General features: G+C 37.9%; 1 protein-coding gene across 2 annotated transcripts in view; it reads right to left on the bottom strand.

The window, feature by feature from the left end:
* ATP8A1 (ATPase phospholipid transporting 8A1) overlaps positions 1 to 26,870 on the bottom strand; it is a 243,383-nt gene that overhangs the window by 176,487 nt on the left and 40,026 nt on the right. Inside the window, exons 6-7 of one of the 2 annotated variants that reach the window (XM_055140932.1) lie at positions 10,691 to 10,731; positions 1,464 to 1,537 (exon numbers count right to left, since the gene is read on the bottom strand). In XM_055140932.1, the coding sequence (XP_054996907.1) occupies positions 1,464 to 1,537; positions 10,691 to 10,731 (115 nt within the window). Of the gene's footprint in view, positions 1 to 1,463; positions 1,538 to 5,043; positions 5,118 to 10,690; positions 10,732 to 26,870 lie in introns of both variants that reach the window. The other variant, XM_055140930.1, reaches the window with a different exon arrangement.

Here is a 26,870-nt window from a genome sequence, read left to right on the forward strand (position 1 = left end):
CTTCCAATTTGTACACGTGCAGAACAATTGACAGTTTCAAAAAAAGAGCATTTAGCTAAATTTTGTGACTTGATGATTTGAAAAAATATTGAATTCATGGATATTAAAAATTTTACAGATTTTAGTGAAGCACTGCAAGTTCTTCAATTTAATTTATAGGTTACATTTCTTTTTCTAAAGGTGACAGTTTTATCTAACTCAAATTTTATAATACTTATATGTTAAATGTCTCAATTACCCCATGTTTTATTTTATATTATGGTAGTGATAGTAATTTTACTCTAGTGATTGGTTCCAATTCATTTTACTTATAATATGCATGTGATAAACCTAGTGGCTTAATATATTTGAAGTATAGTGACTTATAAAATTTTAAAAAATCTGATTTTTTATATAATTATGTATAATTATGACAACAGATGCTATCTGAACAATGTTGATTCTATAATTTGGCAAGCAAAATCCATTAACAACTTACTTATTGAAATCATCTCATATTAAAATGAGAGTAAAAATCTAATAACTATTTCTTTTATTTCTAATCCTTTTTTTAAAAACATGGCAACTTTTCTAGAACTGCAAAAGCCTATGGCTAGCTTATATTTGAAATGGGGCCAATAAAATATGCATCCAAATTAAGAGCATTCTTAATCCACTAAGACAGCCATTATTGAAGTAGTTCTTGATAGCGCTAAGAGAAGGCAGCAAGGAGTCACAGATAAGAAATCATGCTAGATGATAGATATTTCAGCAAATTATGATGACATCCAAAACACAAACTACAGTCAAAGAGGCAAAGCAGGCTTTTTGATTAGTAGGTGGAAAAACGAAACAATATGCATACCACAATACAGACACTAGGAGACAGCTGAAGTTTATCACAGAAACGTGCACTTCGTCACTAATAACAAGTGGGATAAAAACTGATCCAAAGCATGCGGTACAAAATGTACAACATCGAGCTTTGTGCAGGGGGTCCTCTGTCAACTCTATACAAGCTCAAATTACAGAGAGAATCAGAATCACTGAAGGGATTTTTACAGAATTTCTAGAAACTTTAAACGTGTTCAAATAAGATGAACTTTACATTTTTGCTTCATGAAAGGCTTCACGTTGATTAAAAACAGTAGCCTGAAGAGGTAATAAATTAAGCCAAAGAATTCTGGCATGTCGTTGAACAGGAATAGATATTAATGATACTGAAGGTGCAAAGGAAATTCAATCTACCTTTACTGACATGTCTCATACATAGCCTCCTACTGATAACAATAGGAGATGAATCTGCCCACGTGAAGGACAAACATGGACTAATCTTTAAAATATCTGTGACATGTCCATTATTGACAAGCATACAGAAGTTTGTGTTTTAAAGGGAGAGAAACAGAACTTGAGAGTCTTTGGGTGCAAGTGCTGAAGGGTGAGGATCCGCATACACACATCTTGTGTGAGTCAGTGGTTCTAACCTTGAGGACAGGCTGATGAGATCTGCTGGGAGGTGTTCCCCATTGGTCACTTTCACTATTTCCCCTACTGCCACCTACAGGTCCCAGTTTAAAATAATTAAAATGGAAAATAAAATGAATAACGGGGTGGGGGAGGGGACAAACAAATGGACAAAAGAGACAGAAAGTTTGAAATATTATTGAAAATAATACATGTTAATAAAAATGTCTAACGCCACTTTTTTCAAAACTTATTTTGATCAGGTCTTCTAGCACAAAAAAACTGAACATTGAAGGATTTGTTTTTGCTTGTAAGCTCAATTTCCAATTTTTAAGTTTTCAACTGCATCGCCATGAATTACAGTTACAAACAGTGGAGTTTTGTGAAGTTTATTCACAATATATCATATGAACAAAATTAATTTTACATAGCTACTTTAACTTTGAAAGTTTTACAGACTTTTCTTTCTCTAATCCCTCACACTCATGTGGTCTACTATGAATAGCACTATTCAAAAAAAAAAATAATTGTGTAAATTTGTGTCAGGTTTCTGAAAAACAAAGATGTATATTAAGCTAACTTCCTCCTACTATACATTTAAAAAACATTAAAACATTTCTGATTGCAAAATTTTCAAATTAACTGCATGAAAGTCTTAATTTTAATGAAAAACTGCAAAGATAAGGGTTTTAGGAGGTTTGAAGATGTAATTGCAGCCTTTTAAAGTTAGTTGGAAATAGAAGTAATGCATTGTTTAGAAGGACAAGGAGAAATTTTTCAGAGGGCATAAAGTAGATATGGTAAGATTCTGTTTGGAATTGAATAACTTGACTTATTTCACTATTTTATGCTTCTAAATATAAATATGTGCAATAAAATCTGTTTATTAATTTTGAAATGGAAGTCCATGAATTAAAACTTCCAACTATGTTCATGCTTCAACTTCAAATTACATCTAAGAAGATGCACTAATAGTAATGAATAATTAAAAAAATGCTTGGAAACAAATATTATAAACCGCATAGTCTTATTCCTAAGTGGTGCTCACAGGTGAAAATCACCATGTCCTTATTTTGATTATGGGAACAAATGGTCATATGGTGGCATAAGAAAATTATTATATTAGGACTTGGGTATTACAACTATGACTTAGTCCTTAGCTAAATCTTTAGTGACTAAAAATTAGACAAAGCCCTTTTCATTGCCTGATGACAAAAACTTTTACTAACACCATAGGGTTAGTGTAAATTTAAAAGAACCAAGTAATGCAAAAATTCTTTGAGAAAATAACTGAACTGCTTAAAGATTGGCATTTGTCATCTGGATAAAAAAACCTAACAGTACAAGTTTATACTTTAAAGCGTACTAAATAACAAAACTAAGAGAATCATATTGTCTTAAAAAAGTAATTTCTGGGGGCTGGAGCGATAGCACAGCGGGTAGGGCGTTTGCCTTGCACGCGGCTGACCGGGGTTCGAATCCCAGCATCCCATATGGTCCCCTGAGCACCGCCAGGGGTAATTCCTGAGTGAAGAGCCAGGAGTAACCCCTGTGCATCGCCAGGTGTGACCCAAAAACCAAAAAAAAAAAAAAGTAATTTCTGGAGGAATTTAATCCCTGTAGATGCTATTTTAACATTCAGCTTGGATACTACAAGCACCGAGCTTATTGGGTATTTCTGGGACTGAACAAAGGGATCAGAAAATATTTTGAAAACTGTCAACTAACAAAAAAGTCATATTAATACAGTCAATTATCTTTACATGTTTGATAATACAAAAAGTGAATATGGTAACTGGTGTTTCAGCATATACGATTCTCTTTAATAAACTTTGTACCAATGATAGCCTTAATAAGAAAACCATCAATACTTTATTAAATCTGGAGTGATAGCACAGCAGTAGGGCGCTTGCCTTGCATGCAGCCGACCTGGGTTTGATTCCTCTGTCCCTCTCAGACAGCCTGGCAAGCTACCAAGAGTATCCCACCCGCACGGCAGAGCCTGGCAAGCTACCTGTGGTATATTTGATATGCCAAAAACAGTAACAAGAAGTCTCACAATGGAGATGTTACTGGTGCCTGCTCGAGCAAATCGATGAACAAGGGGATGACAGTGCTACAGTGCTGCTTTGTTAAATTAGTAAAATATTTTACCATCATTTTGAATTTTGTTCTATAAATATATTCATATGATGACTGACCTATCATACAATTCAGACTTCTATTTAGCACCATTAAGTTGTTGGGCATTCTTAAAGATTATTAATTTAATTTTTTTATTAAAAAGGAGAACTGGGAGATATTAGAATTTGATCACTTAATTCAATTTTATCACTTGAAAAGTTTTAAAATCAAAACCATAGATATTAAATACTTTGTTCTGAATTATGGATTCATGAAGTCATGAAAAAAACCTTGGCTTTCTACATCCTACAGGTTTCTCTTAGTACCTAAACTATTCAGTGTTTGGGACAATGTAATAAGTTCATGGCTAAACTTCTTTTCCAGGGGTCATATGCACACCATTGCCTTTATTTTCAGTTTTGAAAAATTTCCCTTCATAAATGCAAAGAAAACTAGTAATAAAAAGATTTATTTCAAAATCTATTAATTTTTATCCTTCTAAAAGCAAAACCTACAGGTAAATGGCAAAAAGATCCCTATCTATAAAATGAACATGAATACCTAGAGTTACTTCAACCACCAGCAGTTCTAATTCTATAAGTATCTGAGTAACTCATTTGTCTCATTAAGTTCCATTAACTGATCAAACCAATCACAGAAATGACCTGATTAAAGAGGTTTTGAAAAAAGGGCACTGTTCATATTCATATGGGTTTTACAAATAAAACAGTCCAAGGAAATGATGATAAACAACCTCCAAGATGTTAAAACCATTTTCCCCCTTAATTTACATTGGGAGTAGTTTCACTGATTTAAAAACCTAAAAAGCATTGAAGAGTAACATTCTTTAAGGGTAACAGTGCCATATGTTCAGAGTACTAATTCATGACAATCTTAAATGTGAGTAAAATAAAAATTATCTAAATCAACCATGAAATAACTTAAAAGAAAAAGTAAAGTAACTTTATTTTCTTTTTTGTTGGAAGAGTATGGCATGTCAAGAGATGATGACAGAAAAAACCCAATTCATCCATTTTCTTGTACCATTTCACCATAGAGATAAAGAAACTTTGCAGAGACATACCAATGCATACCATCTATAAATTGATTATGAACAAGGACTAGGAGGTAAAATCAGCAGAACCCAAGCCATGTATCATATAAAATAAGTAATAGGAAATCTTACAGGAGTTCATAGTCTACACAAAGAATCTGTACACATTCAGAGACGAGTAGACTCTTTTTTTTTGTAATTATAACATTTAAATTATAAAGCAAGTATCTATTACTTATTCTATATGGAAACACATGAAAGAGTCCCTTAAGCCCAATTAATTTTTTTAAAGCTTAATTCAAAAACATTAGAGAGGTTTATAATTCCTCGTTTATTCCTTATTTCCTTGGAGAAATCACAAGGTAAATGCAGAGTAGAGAAACCATCCTCTACACTGTTTGAGCACCAGCAGGTATCTCTACCTTGATGAAAGAAGTACAGTGTCAGCAGGTATATACTCTTTGCCTTTTATTATAACTATATCTCCAACATTTACCTGAAAGAAAACTGGGAATTGGTTAATCATCTGCATTGAAAGACAGTTACAAATAGACAATCCATTATACTTAATAATAGAATACACTGTAAAATTGGCTCTGGTAAATAAAAACCATTGATCTTCACAAAATGTCATAGAATAAACTAGAAGTAAGGTCAAGAATTGGATGATTCTTAAAAAAAAAGAGATGTTGTCTTTTTTTGGTTTTAATATTGGTCATATAACTTATTTTAAAAAACATATCCATTCGATCCACTTAACTGACATCTCAACTTCTCATATTTGCTCCCTTTGGCATAAAAATAAAAAGGAGAAATTGATCAAATGAAATATTTACCCTATTTTAAAAAATCTCAACACAACTGGAAAAATTACTGTATACATGCTTATTACTCTTATGGCATCCTATGAAATAGCTGTTACCTATAATCATCATTTTGAGAGGAAGAAAAGAAGTCTTCGACTCCAAATTATTTGTTTCAAGATCACAGAAAGGAAGAGTTTAGCTTTCAACTCACCAGGGCAAAGCCTCACTGTGCTTAGGCAAATTTACTGAAACTCTGTTTCCAAATAAAAAAATAAAGAGCTGGTTCTCTTTCTTATTTTACTACCTGTGAGCACTTTTGTGAGCCTGGTACAAAACAAGCTAAGACATACTATGGCTAGAAACTGTTAGATGCCATTTAATCATGAGTTTGTCACACAAAGTTTGGCAAAAAAAATACAACCCCAACTATTTGGCTTGCTGACTAAGCCAGGTTTACTAACTTACACCAACAGCAAACTTCCATTATATCCTCAAAGCACCAGCTCTACCTTAGCAGCTAAACATAACCAAAATATCAACAGAAATAATGAAAAGCTTTTTGTTCCTTTTGGTTAAAGTCTCTGTTCCCTTCTTTCCTCATCCTGAAATAAAGGAAAAAGAATGACTGCAACAAAGATAACCCATGTTTTATATGTACATAAATATATCTATATACATATATGTGTATGTATGCATACCTGTATATACATATATATGTATGTATGTATACATATATATTGGTGGAGGGTCAGGTTAGGGAAGGTTAGAGGGGAATCTTCTCATCTGGGATAGGAAAACTGATTCTCCAGGAAGGGAAGTTATGAATGCCTAGATTTTTAAAATATTATGGATTTCAGCTGAAACACGTATTATGTGAACCTGACAGTTGGCCAAGAACCTACAGTCAAATACCCTCTCCTTCAAAAAAAGACAAACTGGGTGAGGGGAGTGAGGGGAGAGCAATTATAACTGAAAACTGGCCCTTAAAATAATGTGCTATGCTGGTGCTGTCAGCTCCCCCTCAAGCAAAATTAACAAATCCAACCTGGTGCTAGAAGATAGCTGAGGTGGTAGTACTCTGCCTAGCATGAATACCTGAGTGTGCAAGGTACAAGGTACAAGCCTATGGACCACATGGCCCCCAGGCACCACTGGAGTAGGCCTGATAGGCCCCTGATAAGCACCTGGAGCCTATTTTGGGCCTTACTCTGCTCTGAGGCCCCACTGTAGGCTGGGTACATATACATAAAAATATATTTTATTTAAAAAAATATATAGGGCTGGAGCAATAGCACAGAGATTGGGCGTTCGCCTTTCATGCGGCCAACCCGTGTTTGATTCCTCCGCCACTCTCAGAGAGCCCGGCAAGCTACCGAGAGTATGGAGCCCGCATGACAGAGCCTGGCAAGCTACCCGTGTGTATTGGTTATGCTAAAAACAGTAACAATAAGTCTCTCAATGAGAGACGTTACTGGTGCCCGCTCGAACAAATTGATGAGCAACGGGATGACAGTGACAGTGACAGGGCTGGAGTGATAGCACAACGGGTCGGGCGTTTGCCTTGCATGTGGCCAACCTGGGTTCAATTCCTCCGTCCCTCTCGGAGAGGCTGGCAAGCTACCAAGAGTATCTCGCCCACACAGCAGAGCCTGGCAAGCTACCCGTGGTGTATTTGATAGGCCAAAAACAGTAACAAGTCTCATAATGGAGACGTTACCGGTCCCTGCTCAAGCAAATTGATGAGCAATGGGATGACAGTGATACAGTGACACAGTGATATATTTTAAAAGAAAGTATAAAAGTGCACAAACCTTGAAAAGCATACTCCACCTAATCCAGGCAACCACTTAGAGGCTCTTTAACTGCCTTCTTTGTGTTAACATTTATTCTCTAGTCAGACTATATGCTTCATAAAATTAGGATGTTTGTCTATATTATAGTGTTGTGTCTAACATCTAACAGACTTAGAAAAAAATCCCTCATTGAAACATGCTGCTTTCCAATATCTTTAGTCATTTTAAGACAAAAGAAGGACTCACAGTTATTGAATTGTAGTCTGAAGGATATATTAACTCCAAATTGGTATAAGGTAATGACAGTAGAGGACAGGAAAAACCAGAAATGTGATAAAACCTAAAGCAACTCTCATAGCATTGTGAGAAAACCAGGGAGTTCCCACATTTTCTCCTTACGATGTTCGTATTTCAGATCATTTTCACAAACACATCCAACCACCTCACTTTCTTGCAGGTTCTGACACAGCTCCTAATGTAACACCCTCGTCTAAGATTGGTGTGTGCATAAGGAAGAGACAGAAAAGGAAGTCAAGATAACAAGGGTTCTCTGAACACAAACTCTAGTTGGTAGAACAGTATCACTAAGGGGTCTAAATCCCAGTTTAAAACAGGGAACAGGGCTTTTGTCACTACCTGAGCCCTGCCATTAGTATTTACAATCTGAAGGTGGAGTTCAAAGGTCAGATGATCAAATTTTAACACAAATTTTAAATCAAAATCAAACTTTATAGCATGTATTTTAATGGCTCTTGGGGCAAACAAATGGATCTTGGTCCATATGTACATCCTAGCGCATTTAGATTTTTACTAAAGAATTTTTAATATGAAAATATTAATCCAAAGAAACATTTCACAGTGGAAACTTGCATGCATTAAGGCTGATTTAACAGAATGACTTCTACATATGCATGTTGTCCACTACTCTAAAGTTCTCTATAAAAATCAGGAGAATCCTTTTGCTTTTATGGTATAAACTTTCCACTGGATTTCTCAAAAAAATCGAATAATCTCAGCTGAATCTCAATGTGAAAAACTAATCGTTAGGTGAGCAATTACGCTTTAGTTTCAAGAGTGGTGATTATAAGGTGTTGTTAATTCCAAAGCTTTCTTTGAAAATGAGATACCTTGTGCAATAGTAAAAAAAGGCATGAGGGTAGTAATAAGAGAGAAGTGTTAATGTGGAGGAGATGAAGTCTGCTGATCTTTGAATGACAGGATTATGGTCTGCATATCTGTAAATCCTTTGAGGCCTATTTCAATAAAAGCCATAGTAGCCGCACATTTTAAAAGGCTGATATGATAAAGAACTTGAAACTAAATACCCTTTTGCTAAGGTTTATTATGTTACCTTGGCATGTGTCATGTGTCAGACCCTTGGGTTTCGTGAATTGATTTCCATTTTCAATTGTACAAACCATTACATAGACTGAAGGAAAGATTTACCCCTTCGTCTGGCTAATCCAGCTTGCAACTGAGTTTTCATGCCTGTCCACTGGGTCGTCACTCCACCATTTTGACAGAGCTGGCATCATAGTTTACATGTTTCGGTTCTTTTTTCTCCTGTGATTATATTTTACCACACAGAAAACTTATCTGTCCTGTTTGTTGCTGTGAGATCACTACTTGGCATCTGCACTCAATAAATAACTGAAGGGATGGAATCATTTTTCTCTCTATTGCTTCAGAACTTGAAACTACAGCTTCTATCACAAAACAAACCAGAATGTAGAATGTCAGGTTTTCACTTATAAAATATTCTCCTTATTGTGGATATCCCTAATTTCATATTATGATAAATAACACTATAATAAACACTTTTGTTTGTGCACATTTCACACACTTTATGATTATTTGGGAGGGATAAGGTTTTAGAAATGGGATTTATTATTTCTTATTAAAAAGGGCCTAATCACTAATCCACAATACTGTGAGAATTAAATACATAACAAATTTAAATTCTATTCCTTTACCCAGTAAAGGTATGGCACTTATCTTCCTGTTGACTGAAATATCTGCCAGTCTGAATAAACAGAGGCTAGGAATTTTATTTTATTATTTGTCTCAAAAACTGAAAAGAATTATAATAATTCAGACAAATTAGCACAACCCGAAATAATGACTACTGGGAAGACAAAACATTTTAACAAGTTAATTTTAGCATTAAGATACAGAGAGTTACCTCCTGCTTTTTAATTCTTTTTTTTTGAATAAGCACTCTAGGCATGATGAAGTTGATACATCAATATGTTATGGGATGTTGACAGATATTTATATTAGCTGCACTGATAACTCTAGCAAAGAAAATTTATTTATAATAAATTCAGTTCATCATACTTGATTAATTCTTATTTGCCTTCCCTCTAAAATACCTGTCTACAAATGCCAGATGAGCAAAACAGAAATTTTTCTGGAAGTGATAATTTTTGGTTTTAGTCCAAAAATTGTTTGTGATAGAAATCACAGAAAGAAGAAACAAAGTATTTCCTCTTGTTATTTTTATGTCACAGATCAGAGAGATAGAGAGATAGAGAGAGAGAGAGAGTGAGAGAGAGAATGGAGAGAGAGAATGATGAGTTTTGAAAGTTGTCAACTTCTACTCTAACAAAAGTTGTCAACTTCTATTCTACCCATTGATTGAAAATCAACAACAGAAAAAGGCAGTGAGCTGAGATGGAATCCACACATTTGGATTACCCTGTGCATCACAGTGAAGAAGAGTATGATTTTTCTCTCTGGAGGCTAATGAGGGTGAAACTAGAGGTCACTTCTCTGCTATCCTGGCAAAAACAGAAACCAAATGCCCGGTGAATGATTAAAAGTTAAATGTCCTTCCATAACTAAGGAAAAACTAATTATATAGTTGCTTACCTTTTGAAATCAAGGTCTGAAAATACGAACACTTGGAAAACATTTATTAAATCAGGAGTCTACTCATTAACTGCCATATTAGAGGTCTTGGAGGAAATGAACCTCTTGATGTTATGGCACTTGACTTCCAGCAAAAAGATGTTTCCAATGGCAAACTGTATTTAGTTACATTTTTAAGGAGGAACAGGTGTATGTATATGTGATTAGTCACAGAATATGAATTTGAAATGAACAAATGTGAAATATCAGAAAATAAATTTTTATTTTTACTTGGCCAGTAGATGATCAAAGTAAAAAGTTAGAATACAAAATTGTTCAGAGTTAAATAAATTTGTGAAAACATAAATTCAAAATATACCATGACAGAAACAAAAAATTCTAAGTATTACCTTTCATGGTGAGTCTTTTTAGTATCTAGTTGACTTAATAAATGTAAGAATTAATGTATGTTTATAACATTAATTACTAAATGACTCATATTAAAGGAATCTGCATATATTTTATATATGTATAATATACATATATATATAAATAACTAAATCTATTACATTATCTCTTAGGCATTTCTTATTTGAAACAAAATAAAAATTGATGCATACCTTTTCCCAGTGCACAATTTCCCAAGCACCATTTCTCAAAACTGGAAAGAGAAAATATGATATTTTAATAAACATTTTTATAATTTCTTGAAAGCCAATTTCTGATGCATTAAACAAATAGCTTCAAGTAAATCAATTAGCTGCAATTTGTACAAGTTTAAAAACTAATTTAAACACAAAAGTTCTAGAAATATAATAAAGAATTAGAAACCACTAATTCTATCTTTCTTACCCCCCAATTACACACTACCAACAGGCATAATCTCATTAAAAGTGCTAGGAGTTTTTTTCAGCATATAGAGATTATAGGGATAGCTAGCAGGGTGATAGAGCCATGAAAATGATATAAAGGGAAATGACACGTTCAAAAGCGTTTGAAAAGCCATAAAGGTTAGTAAAAGAGGAAAGAAAGAAAGAAAGAAAGAAAGAAAGAAAGAAAGAAAGAAAGAAAGAAAGAAAGAAAGAAAGAAAGAAAGAAAGAAAGAAAGAAAGAAAGAAAGAAGGAAAAAGTAAGGAAGAAAGGAAGGAAGAAAGACAGGAAGGAAGGAAGGAAGGAAGGAAGGAAGGAAGGAAGGAAGGAAGGAAGGAAGGAAGGGAGGAAGGAAGGGAGGAAGGAAGGAAGAAAGAAAGAGTGAAGGAAGGAAGGAAAGAAAGAAAGCAGCAATGGTTTAAAAATTTTTTTTAAATCACAAACAGAAAAGGATTTGAGTTCTAAATAATAACTAAATATTCAACACAAAAACTGACAGAAAAAGACAGCACCTTTACATTTATAATAAGGCAAAAGAAGAGCAAGCTTCTGCTGTTTACTGAGAAGGAATAGATACAAAAGGTTATTTTATTGCAAAGGTTGATATTTCTTCCCTGTCTACTTGTTTTACAAAAGTTTTCAATAGACCTTTTGTTTTTTTCCTTCTATGTAAAGCCCTCTGGCATAATCCTGAATATATCAATAGACACCAGAAAGATAAAATTAAAAAACCAGGACAGAGAGTTATGTGAGGAAGATAGCATAACACTTAGTAATCAAGAAAAAAGTAAGTCAAGGTCAGTTAACAAATTTACCCCACAGATAATTCCATGGAAAGCATAGCTAATATCTGCTTTGTTTTAACATTAAATTTTCTGGGGAAGACCCAGTAACTGGCAAAAAGGGTTGCTCTTGCTCGGCAAATATATGCTGAATGAATAATTTATGTGCACAAAAATAAAAGATTCAGGTTCACTTTCATGAGAAGGTTCATTTTCTTGAACCCTAAAGAAAATTTCAATGACACTAACTCCCCAAATATAAAATAGGAAATTTAACATTAATTACACACCAACAGGTCTTAAAATCAGTATTATCTTAAATCACATATAAAATGTTAAACAATGTTAATATAAATATAATCCCTTTATATTCCCAAATTCCCTGAACCAAGATACAGTGTCTCATTCATCTCTTTATCTCTAGCAGCCTCATCGTACTCCTAGCAATAGCTACTGAAATGTTTAAGTGAAGTAATGCAGCAACAAATATCTTACACAATGTATTTTGTTAAAAGAATTTTATTGGCTAATAAAACAGTAGGGCTGGAGCGATAGCACAGCGGTAGGGCATTCGCCTTTCACACAGCCGACCCGTGTTTGATTCCTCCGCCCCTCTCGGAGAGCCCGGCAAGCTACCAAGAGTATCTCTGCCGTACGGCAGAGCCTGGCAAGCTATCCGTGGCAAACTGATATGCCAAAAACAGTAACAATAAGTTCACAATGAGAGATGTTACTGGTGCCCGCTCAAACAAATCAATGAGCAACAGGATGACAGTGACAACAAAACAGTAATAATAACAATAATACAAAGTTGCAAAGCTAAAAATATTTCTAGTACAACATCTATAACTATATGAAAAGTCAAAGCTTCATGTTTTAAATACTCATGCCATTGTTTACTGCATCCTAATTACACAATTATTCATACCTACTAAGTTTACCCAAGCTGATTCACCGGAGTAATGCCATCTCCTCAGGCTCCTGAAACCCTTAGAGGATTGACAAAGTGCTGTTTGTTTTGTTGGGGGCCACAGCCAACATTGCTCAGGGCTTACTCCTGGCAGGTTCAGGGATCCAGATAGGGTGCTGGGGATCGAACCCAGCTTGGCTGCATGCAAGGAAAGTGCCCCGCCCACTGCATTATCTCTCTGGGAAAGGCACTTGTCTAGCATGCAGTGAGTTAAATGGTCCTGGGTTTAGAGACTATTTCTGCTACTGCTTGTGGGACCTTCTTCAAAATTAGTTGTTTCAAAGAATAAAGGTGAGCACTCTGCTCTTAGACCCTTTACCATGCAACCATAGCACAACTAGTATTCAACAAGGAGCATTGGCAAAGTGCTGTTCAGATCAACAACAACCAAGATAAACTGACACTGAGTGACAGGGTTGGAAGGTTGCAGTGATTTAAATCCGAAAAGCATGGTTCCATAGTACCTCGAGCATCTGGTCAATAGCAACACTGGTGTTGTTAAAAAAAAAGTAGCAGCATCCATATATATATATATATATATATATATATGTATATATATGTGTGTGTGTGTGTGTATAAAAACATACATATACATAGCACATGTATATGTATATATTATCTGTTTGGGGCTGCACGTGGCTATGCTCAGGGCCTTACTCCAGGCTCTGTGCTCAGAGATCACTCCTGGTGGGTCTCAGGGGACCATATGCAGTGGAGTCGAGGACTGGACAAGAGCCAAGCATGAGCAAGGCAAGTGTCTTAAGCTCTGACTATTACTCCTGCCTAGAAGCTAATATTTTTAAAATCTAGAGATCGGACATGAAAGAAAAAACTCCAAGATTAACTGGAAAAATCAGGTTATTAAATGCCCCACACCAGGATATAAGCGTGGAACCGAGCAGTGGCTATCTGCTTTGTCGGGCCCAACTGCTCTGCTTGCTGCTCCTTCCCTGCTGCTGTGAGCCCAGCTGCTTCCTGTACGGAGCACCTGCCTGGCTCACGCTCAGGAAATTGTCTTCTGTTTACTGAGGTAGGACAACAAACCACAAAGAATTTAAGAGTTCCATTTGAACTCCTATAACTCTACCAGGCTGAGCAATCTGCAATAAAGCAGAAAGCTGCCTTCTGCCCACTTACAAACCACTCTTCCTTCTCAGAGGTAATCACTGTGTCACTGTCATCCCGTTGGTCATCGATTTGCTCGAGCGGGCACCAGTGACGTCTCCATTGTGAGACTTGTTGTTACTGTTTTGGGCATATTGAATACACCAGAGGTAGCTTGCCAGGCTCTGCCGTGTGAGTGAGATACTCTCGGTAGCTTGCCGGACTCTCCGAGAGGGACAGAGAAATCGAACCTGGGTTGGCCATGTGCAAGGCAACCCTACCCGCTGTGCTATCACTTCTCAAAGATTAATTAAATGCCTTGCATTTCACATACATTGAACCATTCAGTATTTTTTTCTTTCGATATGTAGGCAATGTATTTTGATTTTTTTTAATCATTCAGCATTTTTGTATTGAAGTTTCAATTTATCAGATTTGCAGACTTTTTTTCATTCTTTTCCTTTTAAAAGGCATATGTGTTTATTTCTATTCTACTTATTAACTTTTTTTCAATAGACATGAGATTCAGTCAATTTTCTAGGACACATCAATTACTATACAAATCACTCTCTAGTCTTGAAAAATATGCACATACACTTTTGCCTCAGTATAAAATTGCAAATGAAACAAAACAAACAAACCCTTGAACAATGAAAGGTAAACATCCTAAGAGCACCACCCACAAAGGTAAACCTTTCAGAAAAAAGAAAAAACGAAAACCAGACTCACTCCTTCCTTTGCTTGAATGCCTGAGGCAGGTAGCCAGCCTCTATATTACTTTCATAATTAGAAAATTATAGAGAAATGCTAAGTCAAAATGGGAAGGTCCATTCTGCTTCCTATGCTTTCTAAAAATAAGTATCTCAGGAAAGATACAACACTAGTCTTTGATCTGCTTATTCTCCAAACTGGAGCATCCAAAATACCTTTAAGGGGTCTGGGCGGTGTGCCGGCAGCAGGCAGCACGGAGGGGGTCCGGGCGACACTGGTGGGGTAGCGACAACATCTTGGACACATAGGCACAACGATGATGCGACAGTGGCCAATTAAAAGGCACTTTCATGGCAGAGGGGAGATGATGGGCAGAACCACGAAGTCCTCTCAAGGGATCTTTCAGGGACAGATCACTGCCTTGATTCCCTTCCTAGGGGTCTGCAATGCTACTGAAAGTCTTGAGTCCTGCGATGTGTCTGACATAGACACAGACCTGACACAGATGTGCATCTTTTTCTTCTCCCCAGTAACTTGTCACAGTAGTACAGAGTTAATAATTTTTCCAATCCAAATTAATTCATCAAGGCATCATGATTTATAATTGTATTAATATAAATGTCTGAGGCTTATGAACACATGTGTAGCCTTACAAGTGTACACAAAATGAGGTAACCCTTACCCCACACTCTTCAGGTTTCTCTTTAGCTCATAAAATGAATCCAATGTTACATAGCTTTAGCTAATGCAGTTCCTGCTGACCACCCTGCCCCCACCATCTCCTCCACCCGTCCCACAACGATCTGTGGTGAAAGCAAGTTTCCCTTTCTACCGCAACTCCTTTGCTCAGGTTCCCACCACTAGCTCACGCTTTCCTTCCAGCCACGGCCAGATAACGTCTACATGTGTTCTCGATTTCAGCTTCAACACTGCTTTCCCGGCCATACTGTCTTGACACTCACTCTGTCAGCAAAAACATCCAAGTGCTTATTCAGAGTTGGAATCATGGTTTTACTAGGCATTTGGCTGAGAGGATTTATAGAAGGGCTGTCTCCTTTCCCAGTCGTCACGATCTGTGACAAAGGAAACCTTCCCTATTATTCTGCTCACAGTTACGCCCACAGAGCAATGAGGTGGTGGCACAAAGGTGCTTTGGAAAATAGTTTCCAGATGGAAAGCTGGATCCAGGGATACTCCTTTGTATTCAGTAATATGAAATCATTGGCATGTTACACAGACTTAAGAAAATATGGTAATAGACCTAGTAGAACTCATGTTACAAACCACTCCCACGATGTATATAGGAAAATACATTGGCAGGTCCTTGATATGTGAAGCTGAGTAACCAAATGACTCAGACCTTCCACCCCAGGTGTATTTCCAAAAGAACTGAGAACATATGCTCACACAAAGACTCACACATGCATGAATGCCCCCTGAAACGTTATTCGTAATAGCCTAACTGTGAAAACTACCAAAACTTTCATCAACAAATCAGTGGATAAACCAAATAGTGCATGTTCTCGTATAGTGAAATATTCAGTTATAGAAAGGAATGAAGTCTATGTGTTGATAAAGATGAATCTTGGGAAGATGATGTGGTATAAAAGAAGTCAAACATATATACATACAAAACGACACACTGTATGATCCCATTTACACAAAACAGACCGTCCCATATGGACAAATTATAGAAACTACCAAGAATTTATGAAAAGCAGAAATGGGAGCTGACTCCTAATACATAGAATTTCTTTTGGGGGGGTGATAAGAATATTCTGGAATTAGTGGCAATTGGTGCATAACCCTGTGGGTATCATGAAATCCACTAAACTATATAGTTAAAAATTAATTTCAGGGCTGAAGAGATAATACTGGGTTAAGGTTCATGCCTTGCATATGGGGTGACCCTTGTACCATCTCCAGCACTGAGTCTGGTCTCCCAAACACCACCGGCATGTAACCCAAATCCCACCCCAAAAAACAATTTGATTATGTCAGTTATATAGTAATAAAAAAAAGCTACAACAAAATATGACCCACTATTGAAATATTCACATGAAACAGACTTCTCAGATTGCTAACTTACTAGTGTGAGCAGGTGGAAAGGTATCTCCATCAGACAGACTAATATGACCCTCCTCTGCCATCAGTCCAGGAATGCCCTTTCAAGCTCTGTGATCTTAACTGCCCCTCCTTGAAATGTTCCCAACAAATGTTCCCACAGATGTTGGTTAGTTCACAAGAAAAAAAAAAAAGACCTGAGTGCCACTATACTGGGTTACTTTCAGTGGGTGAGAGTGTCGCAACAGAATTCCCAGCAAACTACGCTAGGAGTCTTCATGCCACTGCAGCAGGTAGAAGCCAGTGGACTTTCATGGACTCTGAGATCTGGTCTTCCTCACCTGCTGTTATTTCTGCTCAGGCTTAGTCCAATCAATCCTCTCTGCCTTTCACTCACCAACCTTCCTGCATTCCCCCTCAACCTGCCTTCCTGTCATTTCTGAAAGGAAATTCTACCGCCACTGGAACAAGATACTCTCCTCAACTTCTCTTCCCCATTCTCTATCCCCAAGTTTTCTCCCAGTGAAAAGAGTTGATGTGAAAAACGTGGCCTCCTCCAAAAATACACACATCCAAGGATATTTTTTAAGCTGCCAACAAGTTCTATCAAAATACTAGATCAATCTATGTATGTAACTAAGCAACCAGATGGCTTTAAAGGAATAAGTAACAGTCTTTTCTCATCTAACACTACTCTGTTCAGATTAGGAATACTAGTGGCTGCAACCTTGCACACTTTTCTCTTGACAGGTATGTACACAGGCAATTTTGCTTTCTTTTCTCTAAAAAATTATTTCCTAAAACTTACTTTCCCACTTACCACATTATAGAGTATCTCAAGACAAAGCCTAGATGCTTAATCTCTAGGTTTAAAAAATAACTAGTTATAAGGAGACATCCATTATGGTGGGTCAGACAAATGATCAGACTCACAAGACACAAGACTTTACCCAGTGGTACAGGAGGTAAATGAAAACTTCAGACCTGCATCAGGCAATAAGAAGTTTCCAGGCACAGTTCCCTTCTCATTCATTGAGGATATGGATTTGAACCTCCATGACTCCATAACAGGTACAAGAAAAAAATCTTAATTTCAGAGAAGGCTAGAAAAAGGTAAGCAGGCAAGTATTTAACACCTGCTAATTATCTAAACTAGATAATCACAAGGTAAACCAGGAAAGTTATCAGTCTATGTTCCTCCTTAAAGTCAAGAAACTTGTCTGGGGTGCATACAAAAGAGTTTCTAGTCTTATTCTAAATCACCAACCAATCAATTCAACTTGGTTGATCTCACATCATGCTTTTAGGGTATCCAGAGATAAGCACAAAACTGACCCACTTCAGCTGAGAAACAACTGTTACTAGTTTTTGTTGGCTTGGTTTATTAAGAAAATATAGGTTTCTGAGAATATAAATATTTATATACTTAAGGGACAATTTTACCACATCACATCCCCAACAAAGCACCTATTTTCCAACTGCTCACTGGATCCTTTCAGCGTATTCCTCTCCTGTCCCTACTGGCAAACTTAGAATCCAGGAATTTGTTTTATCACTAGATCTTTTATCTTCATTTGCTTTGTTATACACCCAAATGATTGAGATCATGTGGTATTTGCCTTTCTCCTTTTATTTAACATGATGTAATAGAGAATATTTTATTTAGGAGGGAGGGGGTGCACACCCGGTGATGCTCAGGGGTTATTCTTGGCTCTGCACTAAGGAATTGCTCCTGGTTGTACTTGAGGATATATGGTACTGGCAGTATATATGAGACGCCAGGGATCAAAACTGGGTTGGCTGCATGGAAGGTAAATGCCCTACCTACTGTACTATTGCTCCAGCCCCTAGACTTCCTATTTTATAACAGGTAAATATTGTGAGTATAAAGCACAGATTTTTTTATCCCTTCATCTTTCTCTGGATACCTGGGTTGTTTCATATCTTGGCTATCATAAGTAGTGCTACAATGAATACAGGTATGCATATATATTTTTGGAACTGGTCTACTATGTTGTTTGGATAGATACATGCAAGTAGAATTGAAACAACTCCATTTTACACAACCATATTCTAATGTACTCATTTATTTTTCTTTTCATGGGAATCACATCTTTCACTTTTTTTTTTTTTTTTGCTTTTTGGGTCACACCCAGCGATGCTCAGGGGTTACTCCTGGCCTTGCGCTCAGGAATTACTCCTGGCGATGCTTGGGGGACCATATGGGATGCCGGGGATCGAACCCGGGTCGGCCGTGTGCAAGGCAAACGCCCTACCCGCTGTGCTATCGCTCCGGCCCACATCTTTCACTTTTTAACCACTATCTCAACACTGAAATATATTGTATTACTGTGTTCTACACAAATGGGTCTCACTGGCTTCAGGGTATTCTGTGTTTGTACTTTTCTGAGACACAATCAGGTTACTTATCTTAGAACCTATAGCAATTCATACTATATCAGCAATTTACAAAATTCATTGACTATAAACCTAACAAGCACAAATTATTATCAATAATTTGAATTTGCTTATTTGATGGCTATTTGGTATTTGTCTTGAAGGCTATACTGTCTGGATTATGAAAGTGTTAATTTACCTTTACATCATTACACTGAGAATTCTTGGGGTTGGAGAAACAGAACAGGGGTCAAGGTGTTTGCCTTGCAAGTAGCCAACCTGGGTTCTATTGCTGGCACCACATACAGTCCCCCTGCCCAGCAACAGAGATCCCCGAGCACAGGGGTGTGAATAAACCCTGAGCTCCACTGGGTGTGGCCAAAAATAATTTTTTTTAATTATAACTTACCTATTTAGAATTCTCAGTGTCATGACATAATGTAACCACACTCTGAAAAATACAGCATGTATAAAACAGTAACACTGATACTACTGTTAAACATAAATTTTTAATTAAAGAAACATGATTTATAAAGCTATTGATAGCTGTGGGCTGGAGCGATAGCACAGTGGTAGGGCATTTGCCTTGCACTCAGCCGCCCCAGTTCGATTCCTCCGCCCTTCTCAGAGAGCTCAGCAAGCTACTGAGAATATCTAGCCCACACGGCAGAGCCCGGCAAGCTTCTCGTGTTGTATTCGATATGCCAAAAATAGTAACAAGTCTCACCATGGGGACGTTACTGGTGCCCACTCGAGCAAATTGATGAGCAATGGGATGACAGTGACAGTGATTGATAGCTATAAATAAATCATCTTTTTAAAAGTGATTCTAATTATGCAGAGAATTGTTCACCCACAAAGTACAGAATCTTGCTACTCAGTAGGCAGACCCTGGACCCATAGGATTGGCATTAACGAAAGACTTGTTAGAACCAAGGATGCTTCTACCCTCCTTATTCTTTCACTCTTGGCATCACTATCACTATCACTATCATCCCGTTGATCATCAATTTTCTTGAGCGGGTGCCAGTAACATCTCTATTCGTCCTAGCACTGAGATTTTAGCAGCCTCTCTTTACTTGTTCTTCCCAGTGATGCCTCATTTGAGGCTCTTTCAGGGTCAGGGGATTGAGACCCATCATTGTTACTGTATTTGGCATATTGGATATGCCACAGGGAGCTTGCCAGGCTCTGCGGTGTGGGCAGGATGCTCTGGGTACCATGCCAGGTTCTCTGAGAGGGAGGATAAAAGCCAGAATGCAGAAATTACATTGGAAATGCATAATTCCTTAAAGCTTGAGCTTGGTCCCAACATAGGATACAAACCAATATTTTGATAGTGTAAAAAAATAATTTCACGACAGATTAAAAAAAACTTCAGCTTTTCTCATTAGTTATATTGTAGGATGTAAATAAGTAGTAAGTGTATTTAGGCTAAATCACTGAATTATGTTACATGTTGCTCTTATAACATGGAAAATATTGGGAGCATAGTGAAAGACAAGTTTTTAAGTAAAATTCAAATAGGAGCTATATCTACAATTAAAAATGAAGCATTTGGCATATCTGATAATTCTAATTTAATAACCCAAGGCACACAGGTTTAAGATTTTTTTAAGTGGATCAGGGAAAATATGATAGGGAATACACTAGGATTTTGGTCTATGTGTGTGTGTGTGTGTGTGTGTGTGAGAGAGAGAGAGAGAGAGAGAGAGAGAGAGAGAGAGAGAAATTCTAAAGGCTTAATCTATCGTTGTATTGTAATTTTTCTTTTAGCTGAACTGCATTGAGTGTGACCTGTCAAATAAACCTTTATAAAATTGAAGAGGGAAAAAAATGTTTTTTTGAGCCTCAAGGTCTAAATACTAGCCAAGGATAAGTCAATCATATAATTCATAGTATTTACTTTGAAACTGGTTTCTAGACGTCTATTCCATAAAACAATGAAAACAAACACCATCACGTGGAAAATGCCAGTGACTGAAATAGTAGTCTAGCTATCTTTAATCACTGACCTCCTCTGACCCAGCTCCAACCAGATTTAGAGGAGGCAAGAAATCTGCTTGCTGAGTTTTAAGCTTTCTTGGGTCAATGCAGCAGGACCTCTACAATATAACTCTTAACATCTAAGTCTCTAAGATAGCGGTTTGAGAAGGAGAGTCCAGCAGGACACAATTTGTGACTCCTGGCAAAAGGGCATGAGAAGAAGCTAAGACAGAACTAAGGGAACAGTTCCTCTCCTGTGGGTTTCACAGTTTTTTCTTTTAAATGCAGAACTCCTCTACTCCCCGCCAGCTTCCATGCAAATGCGGCTGCTATAGTTTCCACTCCATCTAATTAGCCTTGACAGTGTATCAAGACAGAGAGCTCAGATTTCAAACAAGTACCGCAAATGTAACCTATTTCAACCTAGCAGGCTCTGATTTTACAGCTTTATCCTAATGGACTTCTTTTAGACAAAATGAATTGAATCCCCCTCTTGCAAAGGCACTAGGGAACCGGGCAGGGACTCAGGTCTGGGTTCATGTTACGCAGGACCAGATGTTCATGCAGAAGCTGTGAGCACCCATGGGACCTGAACCTCAGAGTCACTGGGATAGTTTCCAGGATACTGAAGCCACGGTTTGCAGTGGCTAACGAAAAGTGAATTCTTTCCCCACAGTCAACGGGCAATAGCTGTGTCCGGGAGGCCAGGACAAGCTCCAGTTCCTACGGAGCAGTAAGTAAACAAGAGGAACTTCGGTCGGTGCACGGGAACTCTGCACAGCGCACACGGGAAAAAGTTCTGAAAAAGGCAAATAAAGATAAGCCAATGTACCCATGCCACAACATCTGTTTGTCTGTGATACAGACTTATTTCCAAATGTAACTTTACAGCCGACACCTCACAGCAGCACAGACTGGCACTGCACAGTTGTCCTGGCACCAACTTGCCTAGAAAGATCACACTAAACAAGGCTCTGTTTCACGAGGAACTTGGAACCCTGGACACAAAGTCCCTGTGCACGCCTCTCTCTCCCAGATTCCCCGGAGTGGTGTTCCGTGAGTGGGTGCTATACCAGCCCCCTCCTAAGACTCCGAACCATGTCCCTCCACCAACAGCACCTCGGAGAATCCAATACATGAAATTCTGGAGTACCACATGAACTCTAGGGAGGATTTCCAGCAAGTGGTCACAGAATCAGTGATTGGAGGAGGTGATAGCCAATGTGCAAGGATCAGCCATACTACCCCCCCACCACACCCCTTGCTGAGTGATTCTGGATCATTTGCTTTTCCTTTTTTCCATTGAGAAAGTAGCTTGAAAGAAAAAAATCTCCCTCTACCTGCCTCCTTGGCAAGTCCCACCCATCTTTGCAGCAGAATTCCAGTTTTCATAGCTCCACCGGGTCTCCACGTAAGAACCAGAAGTTTAGCAAAGGGGCTGGAGCAATAGCACAGCAGGTAGGGTGTTTGCCTTGCACCCTGCCGACCCGGGTTCCATTCCCAGCATCCCATATGGTCCCTTGAGCATTGCCAGGAGTAATTCCTGAGTGCAAAGCCAGGAGTAACCCTTGTGCGTCGCCAGGTGTGACCCAAAAAGCAAAAAGAAAAAGGAAAAAAAAAAGAAGTATAGCAAAGAACAACTGCATCTCAAATGCTGGACAGAGTGGGTGCCATAGGCCCAGACCTCTTTAAACTCAGCAACCTCTATTTGACTGAGTTGTCCCTCCTGTGGGAATCTAGTGGAATCTTTCCATGACATACAGCCCTTGGCCCTCTCCACCCTCGCCTCTCATCCTCGCCATCCTCATGCCTTACCTTCATTAATTAAAAGGCAATCTTTCTCTTCTGCCCCACCTCCTTCTTTTCCCATACAGGGGTCATATTCTTTCAAAAGAACAACTGGGAACCTAGTTATACCCTTTAGGAATTCTAAGATCTTCACCCCAGTTTGCTAAAGCCTCCAAAACATGGCTTTTTGTTTTGGAGCCTTGCAAACTTTAGAATCACCACCTCTCTCTCATTTGACCCTTTAAGGTTCATCGTGTAACGTCAGTGAGTATTTTATACTCCACAACAGACTAAAATTCTCTGCAGGATAAGAAGGAAGGCCTGGTTCTCTCTATACTCTCTGCAATGGGTCTAACTTAACTAAGGTTGATGTTTGGCAAAGTAGTAAAACTTTGAATCTCGCACTTTTCCCTATGTTTGCTCCATGTTATGCAAACTTCATTTATCAGGCTACTGAAAGGCAGGCTGAGGTGGTATTCCTCCACTGAAAAAATTCCACATCATTTCATCCAGAGCTATTGTTGAAAAGAACTGCTTCAACTGGCATAAATCTAAAGTTAGAAAATGATATAATCCTATGATTTTTTTCCCTGAGAATTTGAAAATAGTAACACTCATCTAAAATTATCTAGTTTGTATAATGTGTCACATTTTTAAAATCATTTTTTTCTGATTATGAAAAGAATGTTTTCTGATACTTTACATATGTTAACACACATGTAGCAGCTAATATGGCCAGGTCAATAGAGTGTGGGGATACTACAAAGGACACAAAAGTGCAACATATTTGTGTTTGCAATGAACAAAGAAAACGGTGTTTAAGTACCTGTATACAACACTGTGGCTCCTTCATATAGCACCGGAATGAACCTCACCAGATAGACTGAGCCCTGTTAGTAGGTCCTCTAAGGCTCAACAACCTAAAACATACGCACCCCGAGGGGCCAACTCTGAACCTTTCTCACTCTAGGGTTGTGCAGGTGAAGTAGTTTCCAGAAACTGCCCTATAGGCAAGAAATCTTGTTATCAGCCACCATCGACTCAGCTCATTTCAAAAAAGACTTATGTAGCTTCAGGGAAGGAAGAAATAGATGAAAATGCTCCATAATAATTTTAGCTATATGCCTAGTTAAATTTTTTTTCATGATGTCCTTTCCTAAACTAAGATAGAACCAAACTAGCTTTTTAAACAAAGACTTACTCTAATCTATGCTTCCTCCCATCAAGCCCTGTATTAAACCATGACACGGCAGCAACGTGGCCTAACTGAACCACAGATGAACAGGGCTGATCGCCCAAGCATTCTCCCCCACACAATACACACACACACACACACACACACACACACACACACACACACCAAGCTTTAGGTTAATTTTCTAAAACTTAAAATACTTTCTTAGGAGGAGCTTTGAATTTTCCCCAAGTTTAATTGTATTAATCTGCACAGAATCTATCCTTTGCCAGGTCTCCAGATAATGATTTCATTTAAAATTATCAAACTGACTAGAGACTACAGAGGGTAGGGCTTGCCTTACATGGGGCTGACCTCAGGTCAATTCCCAACACCATATGGTCCCCAGAACATTGCTGGGTACAGCCCACCAATGTAGTGGTCTTAAACACCAGTTGACCAAGAATCACTGGAGGAAGGGGGGTTTCTCTGGCTTCCTAGGGAGGCCTCCTGCTTGGGATGAACACTTTCAAAAAGACCCCTAGGAGATACTGGTCTGCTAGCAATGTAACAAATCGTATTTGTTGGAGGGCACACCTGGCTATGCTCAGGGCTTACTCCTGGCTATGTGCTCAGGAATAACTCCTAGATGGCTCGGGAGCCGGGGCAGATGTGATGCACATAACTGAATTCCAGTCAGCTGCTTGCAAGGCAAAGCACCATATCCATTGTACAGTATCTCTGGACCTAGCAATTCATTTTTAAAAGAATATTCTTAAACGGATGATGAGAATCATAACTAATTCAACGACCACAATAAATTCACTTTGGGTTGGCTTCAATGTACATATCAATGTACATATCATAATGAGAAGAATGTTTTAATTTACAATTCCTTGTAGAGCTATATTTAGCAAAATAACCCAGCTGAGGGAAAAGTAATGAGAAATTGCCTGCAGTGTGTGAAGAATGGTATGTCAAATACTGAGAAGAAATAGAAGGAAATGGGATGAGTTTCGATGCAAGAAAATGGGGGGCTTTCTGCACAAAGCAGCATAAAGCTCTGGCTTTGGGTCAGTGCAAAGTGGACACCATATGGTGCTCACAGGAACAGAATAAGGTGACATGCTGATAAAAATGACTGTCACAGGAAGGTCTAAGATGCAGCAAGAACTTCTACCACATTCATAAACTACTAGTGCTTGCAAAGCAGTTTGGGTGACAGTGAATATATTGCTTTCATTTTGTTCACACCCCAGATGATGAATCTTCTAGAAGGGATTTTTCATTTCTATTGTCCCTTCCTTATCTATACTAAAGCATAGGTCAAAGCAATGGTCCCTATGCCATGCAAGTATAGAGCTCCGGCTAAGAGCAGGTCTCTGGGGTCGGAGCTCTGGAAAACACAGTGCTGACAGGAGCTGGGTCTACTCTCTGCAGCATTCATATCTGGGATACGCAAACCATCACGCAACAAAAACTCAGTGCAAAAAATACACAGGGCTAAAGACCAGGCAATCACGATTCCCTAAGAGAAGAGAACCAAAAATTCAAGTGTCAGTTTTCCTGAGTATCGACTGACTCAGCCCTACCTGAGTTCCCCAGAGAATATACTATTCTGCATTGCCAGTTTACTGAACAATTTACATATCTCCTACCTAACCAATTTGCATATCTCCAGGACAAGAATGACATCTCCAAAGGTGGTGATGACTGTCTTAAAATACTGAGTTTATAAAGTTCTAAATTAGGTCCCAAATCTGTAATTTGAGTAATTTGATTGTAATCTGATTGAGTTCATTAGTTAGTAAAATAAAGCATCAGACAAGTACTTAGTGTACAGTTAAAAGGCCAAAAATGTCGTATAGAAAACCGTAAATATGTTGCCTTGTAAGTGGCAGATCCCTAGCACCCAATATGATTCCCTGAACTCCACTAGGAGTGATCCTTGAGTAGAGAGCCAGAGTAATCCCTGAGCACTTCTGGGTGTGATCTATGAAGAAAAAGAAAATAAAAATGAAAAATTTTAATGTTTTTGAAAGTCATTAAGGAATGACAGAGAAAAAGTTACTCTGGAGAGTCTCGATGTAAACAAGAGAAAATACTCATTTCTCAAGGAATATAGAATTGATATCTGTATTAGGAATTCATAGTGTCCTACATATTATACAGCCTGGTAAACATTTAGAAAATGGAAATTCATATCTGATGCTTCAAATATCTGTCCAAAACTAATTATTTCTTAAAAATAGCCCCCTTCCCACTCTTACAACCCACTCCGTCCTCAACTCAGGGAAGCAAATGGAATTCCATTCTGGTCTGTTGACAACAGATGGCTTTTATACCAAGCAATTTGTATGATCTGACAGAGAACAATACTCTATTCAAACATTTCTGCTATCTCAGATCAACTGTAAGACCGAAAGAGACAACCAACACTAACTGGACACTGAACAAAAGGAGATTCACTGTTCTTTTGGAAAACAACTTCACAGATCAAAAAGTTGCAATTTCTGGGTTATGAGATTTTAAGTCTTCTTCTGGCTACAATGACTCTTTCAGTTATTGCGCCTTGCTAATTTGTTTGATATGAGTTTTTATTCTACAGATGCCTTCCCTCTCACCTATTCTTTTTTTTTTTTAGTGTAAGAGCACTGCTATTTATTCAGACACTGATTGAAGCAGGCATGAACTACACATTACTTTCTCTTTTAATTTTTTAATTTTATTTTCATAAAGTTGTTCATGATAATTATTTACATTCAACATTTCAACACCAATCCTACCACCATTCCACCTTCCCACCACCATTATTTCAAATTTTTCCACCATCATCCAAGCCTGGACCATACGCAGATACTAAATAATTTATTTTAGGAGATATCATGTGGTCACAAAAGCAGCCATGCACTCCTGGAATTCTAAATATTTTTTAGATATTTGGGGTCTGGAGG

This window comes from Sorex araneus, chromosome 5 (genome assembly GCF_027595985.1).
Source record: "Sorex araneus isolate mSorAra2 chromosome 5, mSorAra2.pri, whole genome shotgun sequence".
NCBI classification, from domain to species: Eukaryota; Metazoa; Chordata; class Mammalia; order Eulipotyphla; family Soricidae; genus Sorex; species Sorex araneus.